Source organism: Mytilus galloprovincialis, chromosome 4, assembly GCF_965363235.1.
Source record: "Mytilus galloprovincialis chromosome 4, xbMytGall1.hap1.1, whole genome shotgun sequence".
In the NCBI taxonomy this organism is placed as follows: Eukaryota; Metazoa; Mollusca; class Bivalvia; order Mytilida; family Mytilidae; genus Mytilus; species Mytilus galloprovincialis.
Window position 1 is genome coordinate 16,277,833 of NC_134841.1, and position 17,159 is coordinate 16,294,991.

Genomic DNA, 17,159 nt, shown 5'->3' on the forward strand with positions numbered 1-17,159 from the left:
GACGTAGTTCACACTTCCGGTAAGTGAAATGACAAATCCATGTGCATTATTTACATCATGTTGTGATAGTTTTCCTTCTGAAGAATTTATAAAGAGTAAATATACACAAAAAGTTACTTAAAACACTATTGATTATCATAAGTATACATTCAATTCAAGTATACCATGGAGTCGGATGAATAGGGAGAAATAATCATCAAATGTTAAAAAAGGGGTGTTTCATAACTTTAACTCATTTAAGACAAAAGTCAAAACATAAGAGAATATTTGTCATTCAAATTCATAAGAGAAAGGTAGTAATTGATGACATACATGTGATGGACTGTAAAATTTAGATCAGGAGATTTGGAAATTTTGGTCAGGAGATTGGACCTCAGATCAGGAGGTTTTTTATCGACATATTTTTCATCGTAAAACTAACCATATGATGTTAAAATCTGTCTTTTTTGTTTTTTTTTGTGTTTTTCTTCAATCTTCCTTGTGAATGGCATTAGTTAAAGTCTGTATATATTAAGGAATAATTGAGAAGAATCTTTTTTTCTTTTGTTTTACATTGTTGATTGCTGATGAGAATCTTTTTTTATTTGTTTTTCATTGGCATTGGCTTGAGATATAAGAGAGATATATGCTATACATTTATTACATAATAAATAAATAATAAATTAACAAACAATAACAATGGGTATGCATGGAGTTGTTGAAATGGATCCATGCTTCTGCTTGTGAGAAGGGGTCTCACTGTGTCTGGTGATGTCGTTAGGCCCCCATAACAGATCTTGAAGTCTACTTTGCAAGTAGTGCAGTATGCCTGGTCTTGGCCCTTGGAATTGGGTTGGCACCATTTGAAGTCAGCTTTCCAGGCATTGTTAAACTAGTCATATATTTCTGTTGTTTTGAAACTGGTGTCTTTGAAGACGGAGATAACTGTCGTTTTGGCATTTTTGAACACATAATGGTGTACAAAATAATCATTTTGCTTATATAATGTTTCAGTCAGCTTGTGTAGCAAACAGCTCACATTGAGCTGAAACCATTCCTTTTTCCAGTATTTTTATATACAATAAACATGATAAATGCTTTTCTCGGCATCAAAAAACTTCCTATAAATGTTTACACAACAACATTCCATTTTCTATCAATGCCGGTATTTATCGGTATTTACCTTTAATCATCCTTGGCGTGTGCCATAAACAGAAGCCACATAGTGTGATTGATATACCAACACCTTATGATTGTTCAATCAAACTTTTATCACTTGTTAATTAGCCTTTAGCAGGGATTAAAATCTCCACATGTTGCGTAATCAGGTAATTTCAGTTTACACAGGATACGTTCGATAAACCTCGTGTTTTTACGACTTGAAAAATCTCGGGTTTTTATGATCTCAATGATAAATTTTGTAAACAAAATAGTAAAAAATGGCGACTGAAAATTTTCATTCATGAATTTTTTTCTGCACAGGATTTTTTCTCTTTGACGGGAGGACGGGAGGGGACCCCTGAAAACGGGAGTTTTGTACTCCCGTCGGGAGGTTCACATGTATGTGATGAGCAAGGTAATTACTGTCTGTATTCAACAAGTGGTTTCTGTATGCTTGTTTTTATCAGGTTGGGAACAAACCCCCTGTATGGTGATTATACCTGTATAGAGAGATAATCCTTCTTTAGAGGGATAAAATTATCCCTCTAAGAGGGTTTTTTATGTTTGCACTGGATTTAAAGCAAATTAGGGCAGAATGGCATTTTCTAGTTATATTGGCTATAATCTCTAGCATTATATGCATCAACATATGCACTTTACTAAAAGTTGGGATAACCAGTTTTCTGCTAAAGTGACAAAACTTGCAATCTATTGTATACCTATCTGAACACCTGATCAACAACAAAAGGAATAGTTGACCTTTAAATTTCATGTTAAATCTAACAATAGAAATTCTGTTCAGTGAGGCATAAGTGAGTAGAATTTACCTGATTATCACAGCTTTCAATCATGGTGAACAATAGATTTTATATTTAGTCAGATAAGCATCAAACTGAGCATGTGCATATTAAATTAAGTACATCAATTGGTGCATCAACTGTTTCCGGTTACTGCCATAATAAGTAGAGAATGCCATTCTGCCCTATTTTGATTTAAATCCAGTCTAAACAAAAATACCCCTCTATAGAAGGATTATCCCTCTATATAGGTATAATCACCATATAAAGGGTTTGTTCCCAACCTGTTTATTGTACTTTTCAGTAACTGAGTATATGAATTTGTGCAAATTTGTATATCCGATTATGAAAAATATTATGACAAGTAAAACAATCATGCAAAGTCAACATAATGCCAAAACTTTAAGAAAAAAGTTGGATGGGTTGTGGTTGTGTTTGATGCCCCAATGTTACCCCAGACGTAGGGGAAGGGGCATTCAAATGTGTCCTTGTCAATGTCTGTCCATCTGTAGTGTATGTCCTTACATCCTGAAATTAATTGCAACAATGATGATTTATTATTTATTTGTAATTATTAGTAGAGTATGTTACATTAAAAATTCTATTGTCAAATGTATTTAAAGAACAAATTACAAATGAACAAGACATGAATATTATAGAACATAATTCACTTCCAAATACGTTGTATTTGTATATTTGTACATGAAATTGTAAATCCATAGCACTTCTTTGCACTTAAAATCATTTACATATCAACATATCCTTTTTTTGCAGGTGGCAATTCTGTATTTTGGTCAGTGTGTCTGTCACTTTCTGTTATCATGGTTATGCTATACTAGGTTAGAATTTTGGTTTAAGATATAGAATTGTTTTTAACCATTATTTTGTGGTTCACAAGATTAGAAAGTTATTGATATAAAGGATATGAAGAAGTCCAGTTCAACATTTTCTTTTTAGAAAGAATGAATCAGTTCTTCAATTTTTATTTTATTTCAGAAATTAAAAACCAAAATGAGTTAGAAGGTGGAGTAAATGATTTGGAAAATATATGGCATTACAATTGGCACATTGATACAAAATATTACACAGCAGACATCGAGCTCTGTCACACGTCAGAACGAACTATTGGTAACACTGAATTTGCAGAGTTAGTCCAAGCTGTTATTATCTATTTCAATCCAAATCAGGTAAGAATACAATTTTAGAGGGTTATTTCTGAAATATTCTTTTTTTTTGTTTAATGTTTAGTTACAAATTTATTGGCTGAGTCAGATGGCTTCTTTTTCTTTGTATAATGAATTTTTAGTTTTGAAATTTGCTGATATTACCAAAAACTTTAAAAATTTATCACAACACAAAGTAAAATAGATACTGTTAAATAAGTCAAATAACTTCTTTTTACTGCAAGCTTAAAGTCATATGAAAGAGTGACTAATGAAAAATAATGTTTATCCAGTTCTTGAACAAATGCATGTATATATCATAAACAAAGTCCTCTGTGCACGATTTTATCATTTTTTACGCAAATAATCTTATAATTGTCAATTTTTTTCTCTGTCTGTTATGATTTAACAAATATAGCTGCTCATTAAATGTTGTGTTTTGAAGTCGAAGTTTACCGATTGTCACCTTAATGTACACAATCAACAAAAAGCATAGGGTATTGAGCACATGTTTAACATGTACAATCAGATAATTGTTTATTTTAATGACAGATCCATGCGTATTGCGATCACCGGATTTTTACAAGGAGGGTTACGCTAAGTTCACTATGCATACAGAAAATATGTCAGCGAATTGCTTCCTGGAAGCAAGCAATTAAAAATAAGTAAACATCTTCTAAATGTGGACAAATTAAAGAATTTTCCTCAGAAAAAAGTATATGTACATAAGTTGTATAATGAAAACTATCTATTTAGTTATAAAAAACATATGCATAATTTTTTTTAATTTGAGGTTTCATACATGACTTTAAGGGTCAATATTCTCCATATTCAATAACCATTATTAATTTTTTAACCACTAGTCCAGATCATGGCAATAGTTTTAAAGTGAATCATTTATGATTAGTATCTACATGGCCATTACAAAGGTGGAAAAAAATCTGAAAAAATACCGCATTTTAAAGATTAAGAAAATTTATGAAAATCTAACATAAGGCCACACCAATTTAATTCCTTGTTCGACGGACCCGCCCGCACCTATTTTTTTAAAAACAGTTTTTTTTTATTTTTATTTACGATCTAATTTATATTTCCAAACGGGAAAATACCAATGAACCACATCAACAAACGATAACTGCTGAACGACAAGTCCCTGAATCAATCAGGACAGGTGCACAAACCTGCAGCTGGTATGACCCTCAGCATACATTAAAATTGCAGTTGAAGGCAAATCCTTCACGAATCAGAAGTTCTTTGTACTTTATTTTAACAACGAGCATTTTTTGATAGGGAATATAAGTCAGGGGGAAAGAAACCAGTGTTTTGTTCTGTACAGGTATTTCCGCTGTTATACATTTATTTCGGAGCACTCCCACTTGGAATAAATTGGTTTCATGCTGAAACAAATATTCTCACAGACGTTTACAGTGTTGTAGGGTGCTTATAGGTTTAAAATCATTATATAAAGGTTATACTGTGATTTTAAAAACAAATGTTGAGATCTTTTTATAACATAATTACAAAACTAGAGGCTCTAAAGAGCCTGTGTCGCTCACCTTGGTCTATGTGAATATTAAACAAAGGAAGCAGATGGATTCATGACAAAATTGTGTTTTGGTGATGGTGATGTGTTTGTACATCTTACTTTACTGAACATTCTTGCTACTTACAATTATCTCTATCTATAATGAACTTGGCCCAGTAGTTTCAGTGGAAAATGTTAGTTAAAATTTACAAATTTTATGAAAATTGTTAAAAATTGACTATAAAGGACAATAACTCCTTAAGGGTCAATTGACCATTTCCGTCATGTTGACTTATTTGTAAATCTTACTTTGCTTAACATTATTGATGTTTACAGTTTATCTCTATCTATAATAATATTCAAGATAATAACCAAAAACAGCAAAATTTCCTTAAAATTACCAATTCAGGGGCAGCAACCCAACAACAGGTTGTCAGATTCATCTGAAAATTTCAGGGCAGATAGATGTTGACCTGATAAACAATTTTACCCCATGTCAGATTTGCTCTAAAGGCTGCGGTTTCAGAGTTTTAAGCCAAAATCTACATTTCACCCTTATGTTCTATTTTTAGCAATGGCGGCCATCTTGGTTGGTTAGCCAGGTCACGGGACACAATTTTTAAACTAAATATCCCAATGATGATTGAGGCTAAGTTTGGTTTAATTTGGCCCAGTAGTTTCAGAGGAGAAGATTTTTGTAAAAGATAACTAAGATTTACGAAAAATGGTTAAAAATTGACTATAAAGGGCAATAACTTCTAAAGAAATCAACAGACCATTTTGGTCTTGTTGACTTGTTTGTAGATCTTACTTTGCTGAACATTTTTGCTGTTTACAGTTTATCTCTATCTATAATAATATTCAAGATAATAACCAAAAACAGCAAAATGTCCTTAAAATTACCAATTCAGGGGCAGCAACCTATCAACGGGTTGTCCAATTCATCTCAAAATTTCAGGGCAGATAGATCTTGACCTGATAAACAATTTTACCTGATGTCAGATTTGCTCTGAATGCTTTGGTTTTCGAGTGATTTATGCCAAAAACTGCATTTTACCCCTATGTTCTATTTTTAGCCATGGCGGCCATCTTGGTTGGTTGACCAGGTCACCGGACACAATTTTTTAACTAGATACCCCAATGATGATTGTGGTCAAGTTTGGTTTAATTTGGCCAAGTAGTTTCAGAGGAGAAGATTTTTGTAAAAAATGACTAAGATTTACGTAAAATGGTTAAAAATTGACTATAAAGGGCAATAACTCCTAAAGGGGTCAACAGACCATTTTGGTCATGTTGACTTATTTGTAGATCTTACTTTACTGAACATTTTTGCTGTGTACAGTTTATCTCTATCTATGATAATATTCAAGATAATAACCAAAAACAGCAAAATTTCCTTAAAATTACCAATTCAGGGGCAGCAACCTATCAACGGGTTGTCCGATTCATCTCAAAATTTCAGGGCAGATAGATCTTGACCTGATTAACAATTTTACCCCATGTCAGATTTGCTCTAAATGCTTTGGTTTTTGAGTTATAAGCCAAAAACTGCATTTTACCCCTATGTTCTATTTTTAGCCATGGCGGCCATCTTGGTTGGTTGGCCGGGTCACCGGACACAATTTTTAAACTAGATACCCTAATAATGATTGTGGCCAAGTTTGGTAAAAATTGGCCCAGTAGTTTCAGAGGAGAAGATTTTTGTAAAAGTTAACGACGGACGACGACAACGGACGACGACGACGGACGCCAAGTGATGAGAAAAGCTCACTTGGCCCTTTGGGCCAGGTGAGCTAAAAAAATGGTGTGAGAAATGGACACGATTACATTTCCGGATGCGGGAATTGTCTCATTGTCAGTCACACATACGTGGACCAGATTTAATTATTCAATTATTTCTTGTTGAACAGGGAAAAAATACTTCATAAATTAAAGAAATGTCAAGGTACAAGTGATAAATCAAGTTTTAATATAGCCAAAACCTACTATTTTATGTTTACAAAAAAAAATTATAATCGCTCGCCTTTACTTTTTAAGCTTCGCCTCAAAAATTTGCAAATTTAATATTTTTTTATTTAATTTTTCAAATCGCTCGCTCACCCCAATTTTTGGAGTCCAAAAATCAGTAGAACAAGAAATTAATTTGATGTGGCCTAATGATGTAATTACAAAATTAATGCAATATTGCAATACATATTTTTCCCTTTTCTTTTCTTTTTAGGAATCTAGTTTTGACAAGGCCAAGTCATGGTTGCCATATTTGAATGAATTGTCACCTCCTATACAAATATTGGTTTGTGAAACATGTTGCAATGAGAATGGTAAGACACCAGTTCCTTTTCTTTGTTGACTTATGGGTCATTTTCAAAAAATGTGGATATTTCAGTTGTGAAATAACAATACAAAATAATATTCAATTTTCAACTTTAATATATGAAATTGAATAGTTTAACAACAATACAACCTGAAATAAAAATATGCAATCTTAAATGCTACTACAAAAATATTTTAAAAAATAACATAGAAACAAGTATGGGACATATGTCAACTACATAACGGATTTATTTTCGGTCCCTAATTTTTTTTTAATAATATTTACATTTTGCGTGATATATATTTCCATAAAAATCATCACACTTTTTTCAAAACAGTTAACATGGTTAAAATAACACTTTTCAGAAACATATTTTAAAGTGAATTTAATTCAGCATTGTCAACTACATAACGCTTTTTGTCAACTACATAACGCTTTTTGTCAACTACATAATGATTCACTGCGTTATGTAGTTGACCGTTATGTAGTTGACCTATTTGTGGTTTTTAGATGTTTTTGTTGACCCTAATACTACCAGATAAATGGTTTTTATTGAATTAGAGTCAGTATTATAGACTTTGAATGATTTATGTAAAAAAATATATTTTTGCCAAAATTTATCAATGTTTTTGTCGTTACAAAGTTGACATAGAATAAAATTACGGAGTAATTTGTACTCACCAAAACTAATCTATAATGAAATGAATCAATGATGTCATCCTGTAACTTTAAGCACGTCATCAGAGGATGAAGAGTAAGTAGAGAACACTTCCTTAGTTACAAGGGATGTAATCAGTTGTTTATTGGCAACATTATTTCATTTGTGTTATGTAGTTGACATTTTTTTAAGTACGAAATGAAAAGTGAAAAAAAATGCTAATAACATCTAATAATTCCCTGTATTTGTGTATACATACCTGCAGTGATACCTATATATTTATAATAACAAAAGAAAAATAATAATTTCCGCTGGGTATTAAAACCAGCATTTAAAAAAGACTAGTTTTTCAATTTCGTACAAGCAATTTTGGGGTTTTTGGACCCTTTGAAACACACTGGAAGCAATTTCTGTAGCTAAATTTCATATTGAATTTGCTGGAACTTGTTACACACACCAAAAACTAAATGGTGTATCTAAAAATTGGATAAAAATATTTACACTTTTTTAGAAATATTGATTGTACAAGAAAATCCACATTTTTTGAAAAAGGCCCATATATACTAATACATGTATATTGTAAGTTGTAGGAAATTAAATGGATTGTATTCTATTTGAAATGGCCAATTCTGTTTACTTTGTTTCAGTTGTCAAGAGAAACACAGTTCAGGAATGGTGCATTAAGAATGAATTTGAACTTGTTGAATTGTCTCCCCTGAAATCAAATGATGATGAGGAATACGAAGGTAAATAATATAAAAAGAGTTAAGTATAAATAGAAACAAATTATTGTTAGGGCTTTACCAAAATTAATTGATTGGGGGGTGGAGGATTGGTGTTGGCAGGCACTTTTATTAACCGGAATTTTGTGACAAAAATGTCGGTTATTGATTTGGGGATGTACGGCGGGCGGGCGGGCAGGCTGGCGGCAATCAAATGTTGTCCGTGCATTTACTCATGAACCGTTCAACCAAAGCTTTTAAAATTTTAATATGTTGTTACTAACAACTAAATGAAGGTCAAGTTCAATAATGGCGATTTTGACTTTTACCGTTCAGGAGTTATGGTTCTTGAAAGATTGAAAAATGGAGTTTCTAGTCGTGTCCGTGCATTTACGCATGAACTGTTCTACCTAAGCTTCCCAAATTTTAATATGTTGTTACTGATGACAAAATGGAGGTCAAGTTCAATAATGGCGATTTTGACTTTTACCGTTCAGGAGTTATGGTTCTTGAAAGATTGAAAAATGGAGTTTCCAGTCGTGTCTGTGCATTTACGCATGAACTGTTCTACCTAAGCTTCCCAAATTTTAATTTATTGTTACTGATGACAAAATGGAGGTCAAGTTCAATAATGACGATTTTGACTTTTACCGTTCAGGAGTTATGGTTCTTGAAAGATTGAAAAATGGTGTTTCCAGTCGTGTCCGTGCATTTACGCATGAACTGTTTTACCAAAGCTTCCCAAATTTTAATATGTTGTTACTGATGACAAAATAGAGGTCAAGTTCAATAATGACAATTTTGACTTTTACCGTTCAGGAGTTATGGTTCTTGAAAGATTGAAAAATGGTGTTTCCAGTCGTGTCCGTGCATTTTCTCATGAACCATTCAACCAAAGCTTTTGAAATTTTTGTATGTTGTTACTGATGGCAAATTAGAGGTCAAGTTCAATAATGACGATTTTGACTTTTACCGTTCAGGAGTTATGGTTCTTGAAAGATTGTGAAATGGGGTTTCCATTCACGTTGTTGCATTTACTTATGAACCATTCAATCTAAGCTTTTCAAATTTTAAGATGTTGATACTGATGACAAAATGGAGATCAAATTTGATATTGACGATTTTCACTTTCACCATTCATCAGTAATGGTTCTTGTGATATTGCCAGGACACAAATAAATATTAATAAATGCGGTTTGCTGTCGTTGTGACAGCCTCTTGTTAAAATTTGATGGATCATAGTTATTTTTGACAGTTAGCCTTAACAATAACACGAAATAATATGGGGACGAAGTCCCCAATTATGGTAGAAAAATCAATAAAAAAAAAAATCAGGAAAATATCCCGAATTTTTCATTCTACTAATGAACTCAAAATTGTCAACTTTTTTTTTCAGATCTACTTCCGTTTCCGGTCTTGTTTGCATGAGACTTTGAAGAATATGTATATTTATCAACATATCAACAAATATAGGAAGGAATTCAACACCCAATCATTTTTAATAATTGTTTGATATGAAAAAAAACGTTACCTGGATAACACTGTTTCTTTGTTTACATTGAATATGACGTCATAATAAATAACGTCACAACTAAATCCCTAACAACAGAACCAATATCGTAAACGTTACAGTATTTCTGTTTCTTTTATCAACATGTTTGAATTAAAAAAAATGATACAGACTTCGTCCCTATTCACAGGTAATGCCTGCCTCATATTATTTGTTACAGAAAAATCAATATAGGCTTACTGAAGCAATTTGGTGGTTTTCTTGCCTCTATTTCAGTTATTTTCAGAAGAACATCTGCTTGACATTGTTTTATTACTTTTTCCAGACGACTTTGAGGAAACGACAGGAATCAAAAGAATTATCCAAGCTCTACATGCTCACACATGGTCTAACCTGGAAATGAAGGGTATAAAGTATTCATTATATTCCAATAAAGTATTTGTAATTTTTCATTGAAAAGTAGTTCTAAAGTGTACAACTCAAAAAACATTTTATTAAAAAAAAACATTCTTTGCATGATTATAGGACGCAACACCTTTTAAATATCAAACTTTAAATTTTAAATATTTGCTTTATATATTTGCCATAGACCTTTTACTGTTGGTGTTGAGGAAAAATGCAAAAACTGCCAAAAATTGCCTTCTTATGAGATCGTGAGATAAATATTAGAAATGATTCCTTCCACAAAAGATAAGTTTGCATCAATCGATTTCAAATTTAAAGTTCACATGGAACAAGTAATATTTATAACCAGTTTTAAGTTTTATGGATGATATCATTTAGAAGCCTAGGTGGTATATATAATAAGATGTTACCGAACATCTCCATACTTTATATCATGGAGCCATCTCACATTATCAACAGATACAAAAAATACAAGCAAAAAAGAGAAGACAAAATTATGCTCATAAAAGCTTTAGAAATGTTCACCAGCATCTAAAAGACAATCACACTTGTAAAAACTTCTCCCAAATTGACTGCCTTAATTGTGGTAAAAAATTTACACAAAAATTAATCATATCTTATCTGAAAATCTATCAAATATGTATGTTTTATTTATGTTTTAGACAACCCATCTATACAGAGTCCATACATGAGAAAACTTATGGAAGAAGAAAAAACAAACAATGAGAAGCCCGAATCAGAATCAGAAGGGGCATGTGGTGATTGTAAACGTTTAAATGACTCAGATGACTCAGAATTGAACAATCAGACATCGGGAAAGACAAATGAGAAAATAGACATTCCAAAAAAATCAACAACTGACAGAATAGGTACTTTATTTATTTACACTTTATTGGGTGATACTTGTTTCAATTATACTTCACTGGTTGTTTTCTAACTTTCAGGGCAATTATTACATTTCTTCTGGAAAAAAAAATTGTATTGTAATGCATTCATTTTATCATCTAATTGATCTTTAAAAAAAGAAAATATCACTTTAAATGTCATAAATCGAGAGTGCTTTATGGATTAACCTTCATCAAAAAGGGTTTTAGTTGAATATTTGAAAATCAAGGATGTATAATAACAGAACAGTTTGAAGAGCTGTATGACCAGAAAGGATCTAATTCATCTGAGGTCAACTTAGCCTGAGGGCGTTGAAACCTTAGTTTCTTTATAATTATTTTTTTTATATTTACTTCTACATATCTTTAATTCATGAATTTAGAAAAAAAGTTAGTGTACTACAGTAAAACTGTGTTATGTTCATTTTATTTAAATGATTAATTAAAGTGATAAAAATATGAATATAAGGTGTATGTTTTATAGATGACTTGATTCTACAAGACAATGACATGGCATTGTTTGATGCTGTTGGCAATGATGACCCAGGAGGATCTTTTGAGACTCTGTTTGCCAAATTCAGTTTCATGAAAGGTGAGTGAAAAAATAAGTTATGTAATCATTAACCAAAGAGGAAAACACAAATAAAATGAAAAACTCTGAATCAGAATTTCAATTTCAATTTCTAAGAATACAAAGTTTTTAACAATCTAGTTAATCATATATTTGGAATGTATCAAACAATACATTAGAAAGATGTTGTTTTAGTTTTTTTTACTAAAATACTGTATTTTGATTTAACAATAACTCCTGTTTTTTTCTTATTTCAAAACAAGGGAGATAATATGACTTATCATGAAGGTCAAAAGTAAAATTTAAACAATTTGCATGAAATATATATAATTAATACTTTGGCAGATTGAAGCTATATTGAGTGTCTTCAGTCAAATAAGCAAAAAATATTAAAAAGTACCTTACTCCATGGTAAATTCAAAATGGGAAGTCACTAAAAACTAACAAAATCAAATGTCATCAATCAATGTAATAAGTGAAAAACAACTGTCATATACCTGACTTGGTTTCCTAAGAAAATGGTAGGTGTATCATGGTTTTAAAGCTTATACAATAGTAATTAAGATAAAATTGTGCTAAAGTACATCACAACTGACTGAAAAATTAAAAAAGAACAAAGATACAAATGAAAAATTTGTCTAGATCAGTAAAGAAATATGCAAATTTTCACAAAAGAATTCAATTAATTTTGAAGACTTTTCATAGAAATAAAGATATAAATGTTATAATGATATACATTATTTGTTTGATTTTAAAATATTTGAATTTGTTTTTAACAAAAAACAGAGCAAGTTTTGTTTGATGCATTTCCCCCCCCCCTTTTTTTCAGTCTTATAAGGGGAGATAAATCAGATAATCTAATTTTATAAATACATGTGTAGTAAATTTATGAATTTCGTTTATACTCTGTAACAGTGTTACGAATTTACAGTTTAAGAAGGTTATAATATTTCTACAGTTGTATATTTTTCGAAACCACTTTGAATTTCCTATTTGATCTCTTTATCATTGAAAACGGCATTAAAAATCACCCCTTCATCCTTGGTTGCTATCAGACGCTTTACCTGTATAATTGTTGCTAGGGTGCTCTCTTCGAGGTCCGCGTTCGAAGTATAAATAGTGGGTAGCTATTCAGTTCAAATCCTCATTTGTACTGAAGACAGCAGACAGTGAACATCGGAAAGGTTGGAAAGAAAGTAGTTTATAGCAGGCAGTCGGTTAAGTTTAAGTGAAGTGTAGTGCTTGGAACCTGCGGACAGAATATAGAAAGGCTGAGACTGTTGGTTCGGTACAGATTGTCCAAACAGGACTGGTGCTAAGGTTTTGCGTCTCACATCTCTCACTATTGCAGTGAGTGTTTGCTGACATACCATGCCTTAGTGCTGCCCAGTTGTTCAGACAGTTATAGACATGTTTATTAAATAAAATGTTATACCTTTTAGGTTTCAGACCAGTTCCAAACATTTAGGTTTCAGCCTAGTTCCAAACCAGTTTCAAACATTTCGGTTTCAGACCAGTTCCAAACATTTCGGTTTCAGACCAGTTCCAAACATTAAGGTTTCAGACCAGTTCCAAACATTTAGGTTTCAGACCAGTTCCAAACATTTAGGTTTCAGACAATAGTTCCAAACCGTCTGACCCGTTCCAAACATTTAGGTTTCAGACCAGTTCCAAACATTTAGGTTTCAGACAATAGCTCCAAACCGTCTGACCAGTTTCATATATTCAGGTTTCAGACCAGTTCCATACATTTAGGTTTCAGACCAGTTCCATACATTTAGGTTTCAGACTATAGTTTCAAACAGTTGGTTTAAACAGTATCGGACTGAAAGGGTTTTAAACAGTTTTAATTCAATAGGTTCGGATAAGGTTGATAGGTGTTGAAATTCGTTTTATGTAGTATTTGTTTCATATTTGTTAGTGGTAGTGTAAACTTTTTATTGACTTTAGAACTTTTGAATTGCTATTCAAATCCCAGGAAACAGGTACGAACCCGAGATAAAAATATCTAAACGTCCCCGCACGGTTACACGTTACAACAGCAACACAAAAAGTTCTTCAAATTTCCTTTTTATATTCTGAAAGCACAGGATGAAAAATTTGAATTATTTTATAATTCAATTGTTCAGTTTTCGTTCTTTTCCCCTGTTATCCATGCCTTTTACTATATTTTTTACAATAGCATAATGTAAACTACCTTTTGGCAAATTATTAAAAACTGCTGTTTTTAATATATATGTACACCATATCTACCCTAACCATGCTAAATAAGTTATCATTCTGTTGTATTTCAGAGAAAGCAGATACCTTACCTCCTGACCAAAGAAAAGCATATGCAGAGAAGGTTAGTTTTGAAATTCTTGTACCAAGTGTATGATACAATAAATTTATAATTACTGGGTTAAAGAAGATTTATATCCAATTAAGCTACTTTGTTTAAACATATATAGTGAAATAAATGAACCCCTTCTTCCATGGATTTTTTTTACATACTTAATTTGCATAGGATTTTTTCAATAAAAAAATCCTCAGGTTTAAAGTATGAATACATTGCACAAAAACAAATATTTCATCAATGAAATTCCAGTCAGATATTCTCATGAATATATGCTTTTTATATTAAATACAAATTTTATTAAGACTGATACAGATTTTTCGTAGGCAAGACGTTTCAACTGCACTATACAGGTGTCAAAAGGCGTCATTATGGAGTAAAGGGGGTGCATCTAAAAAGCATCTTTATGGAGGAAAAAGGAAATCATTAGTTGCCAGTTATTTATTTACATTGAAATGATTTGTTCTTTTTGTTGTTTGTTATCTATTTCTTGCATAAAGTAACATTTCTTATATCACACTTCACAGAGTGTGAAATGAAAAAGTGATGCAAAAATCTGCACTTATTTGATTGGCTTATCCAGTATCATGAGGCAATATTAATTCCATTGGTTATTTGTGAGGTTGTTGATTACTTTCAAAGGTTAAGATGATGTACATTTCATCCATGGCAATGGGCATATGTGAATTCTTAGAAAATATACAAAGCACTCACACTTTTTACCTAAAAATCTTCTTTTTTGTCAAGTTTTATTACATTCTGAAGTGTATATAAAAAAAAAAAAAAATGTCCAATGTTAAAATTTGACACTGTAACAGGACATATGATGTCATATTTGAATGTGCAAAAGACAAGATCAACTATTCATGGATTTTTTTATTCAAAATGACAAGTGTTTTGACCATAAGAGAAACAGGTTTAACAGCTTGTTTTTGTGTTATCCTTCAGATTTTGATTTGTTTTATTCCTGTTCTAACACAGTTGTTTGGGTATTCTCTACTTATTACCCACCATAGATTTCTAGGAAAGAAACTGGTTTAGTCAATTTATCTTTTTAACCAATATGTAACTTCTATGACAAACATGTACTTTTTCTTGAAATTTGTGTTATAACAGACATAGCTGACATAATTATCAGCGTCTGTTACTTTATTGTATGCATTGCTTACATTTGATTTATTTATCAATTTATAAATACAAACATGAGATAACAAGTGATAATGATGATGAAAGTGGTATATTATATCAAATTACACATGGTCAATAAATACGGACAGGTGGACACTTGTATCTAAAGATTTATGTTGAAACACATACATTTATCTGTGTTTAAAGGTATAGTTAACAAGAGATATAGTGTTATTAACTGTCTATTTCTGTATTGGCACTGGTATAGGTACAAGGTTTGCTGTATTGGCCTAGAGACTTGTAGGGTCAAGAGCGAGACCGAGAATCTATGCCAGTGCCAATACAGAAACAGCCAGTTAAAAACACTTTTATTAAATAATCAAACTTTTTCAATACAGACTTGTTCTGAATGCTGTATTGCATACATCAAATGTGAATATAGGGCCAATATTTCCAATACGGACTGGCAATGAATCCTGAATTACATGCACAATATATGTTTACACTTAATTCAGGATTTATTGCCAGTCCGTATTGGAAATAATGGACCAGGCCAAAAAGCAATATAGATCACATGATTTATATGACCAGGATGACATCACCAGTATGACACATGTCGTTTTGGTAGTATTAGGGCTGTTTTAATCATATTATTTGATAACATATATTTCTGCTTAATAAGTTGAGTATAGTTCATGCTATAATAAAATCATCAATATAAAGAAGCATGTAACATATTTATATATGAGATTTAGTATGATGCATTAAGAATTTTGTTACTCATGATTGCAAAATAAAATGAACATTTTCAGTATGCTTGAACTTTATCAATTTTTTTTATTGCATTAAGCATTAACGGTACAAACTATTGAGGACAACACTAGTTTGAATTTAACATATTTCAGATGGTAGTTCCAGAGTTATGTACCCCTATATAATGAAAATAAAGACAAATTTTGGGTCAATTTGACATAATTCTTGTTTTGTTTTGTAAATGGCGGTTTCTTGAATCCTTTTATCTATTTGGTGCTTGAGCATCTATGTCAAAGGACTCTTTTTTTTCTTTAATTACTATTTTAGGAATTTTCAATTAGTTTTGAATTGACAGCTAATTTCCATAAATACAACTTAAATTATCTTTCTTATATTTAGGTAGCTGTATCATTTTGGAAAGCTTTAGGTGGAGAAGGAGATGATGGTATAGATTCAAGTGGTGATGAAACATAAATACTGGAAAGCAAATACAAACTTTATACAAAGGGTTTTTAAGAAGGCTATGATGTACTTTGTGTTATGAAATGTTCCATTTTTTTAAAGTGTCTGTGTCCATCATGTGAAACAGTGTAAATTTAATTTATCGCTATCAGTAAATAAAAAAAAATATATATTTTTTATTGTAATACAAGGCCTTATTGTCCTTCCCTATGCTTAAATATCGCACTGCTCATTTGCTCCACAATATTTCCTTTCACTGGTTTGAGATGTGAGGTGAAATTATTTGGTAAGTCACAATGTGGAGAAGTTATCAGTAAAATCATTATGTATGAGAAGACATAATCAAGCTCACTTTCAACAAGTGGTAAAACTGTCTAAGATTGTGGGATAAGACCAGATAAACACATTTACAGGTCAAGGTTAAATGAATTCTGCAAGACTGAAATGTACACATTAAAATTATTCCATACACTATATAGTTGACCAACTGCTTACAGTATCTAAGTTACAGACCTCATCTTGATCACTAATCCACAAAATAAGGTCAAGGTCAGATGAACCCTGTACAATGGACATTGTTGAGAAACACAAAGCAGACATTACAATTTTGTTACCTTCACAATAGACAGCCATCTTGCAAGGAACCTTTATAGCAAATATTGTTATCATCCCATTTTTCATTATAAGTGAGAATGTTAGATCTGTACTGGGTGTCATTTTTTTTAGTTGTTTTTTATGACTCTTTATGATCTGACAAGTCAAGTCATTTTTGAATGGTTTTTAGTTTGTTTT

At 31.5% G+C, this 17,159-nt stretch overlaps 1 protein-coding gene across 1 annotated transcript; it reads left to right on the forward strand.

The window, feature by feature from the left end:
• The first annotated feature begins 8 nt into the window (after positions 1 to 8).
• Positions 9 to 16,542, forward strand: LOC143071483 (alpha- and gamma-adaptin-binding protein p34-like). The gene is made up of 9 exons (XM_076245809.1): positions 9 to 95; positions 2,934 to 3,124; positions 6,847 to 6,946; positions 8,245 to 8,343; positions 10,155 to 10,235; positions 10,897 to 11,103; positions 11,603 to 11,710; positions 13,984 to 14,033; positions 16,305 to 16,542. Exons 1-9 carry the CDS (start codon positions 29 to 31, stop codon positions 16,377 to 16,379), a joined length of 978 nt encoding a protein of 325 aa, XP_076101924.1. The 5' UTR covers positions 9 to 28; the 3' UTR covers positions 16,380 to 16,542.
• Positions 16,543 to 17,159: the final 617 nt, after the last annotated feature.

Coding starts and splice junctions, on each gene's coding strand:
- LOC143071483 (XM_076245809.1), top strand. CDS start 29: ATGACAAATCCATGTGCATTATTTACATCATGTTGTGATAGTTTTCCT. Junction 8,344..10,154: donor TGATGATGAGGAATACGAAG/GTAAATAATATA, acceptor TACTTTTTCCAG/ACGACTTTGAGGAAACGACA. Junction 11,104..11,602: donor ATCAACAACTGACAGAATAG/GTACTTTATTTA, acceptor TATGTTTTATAG/ATGACTTGATTCTACAAGAC.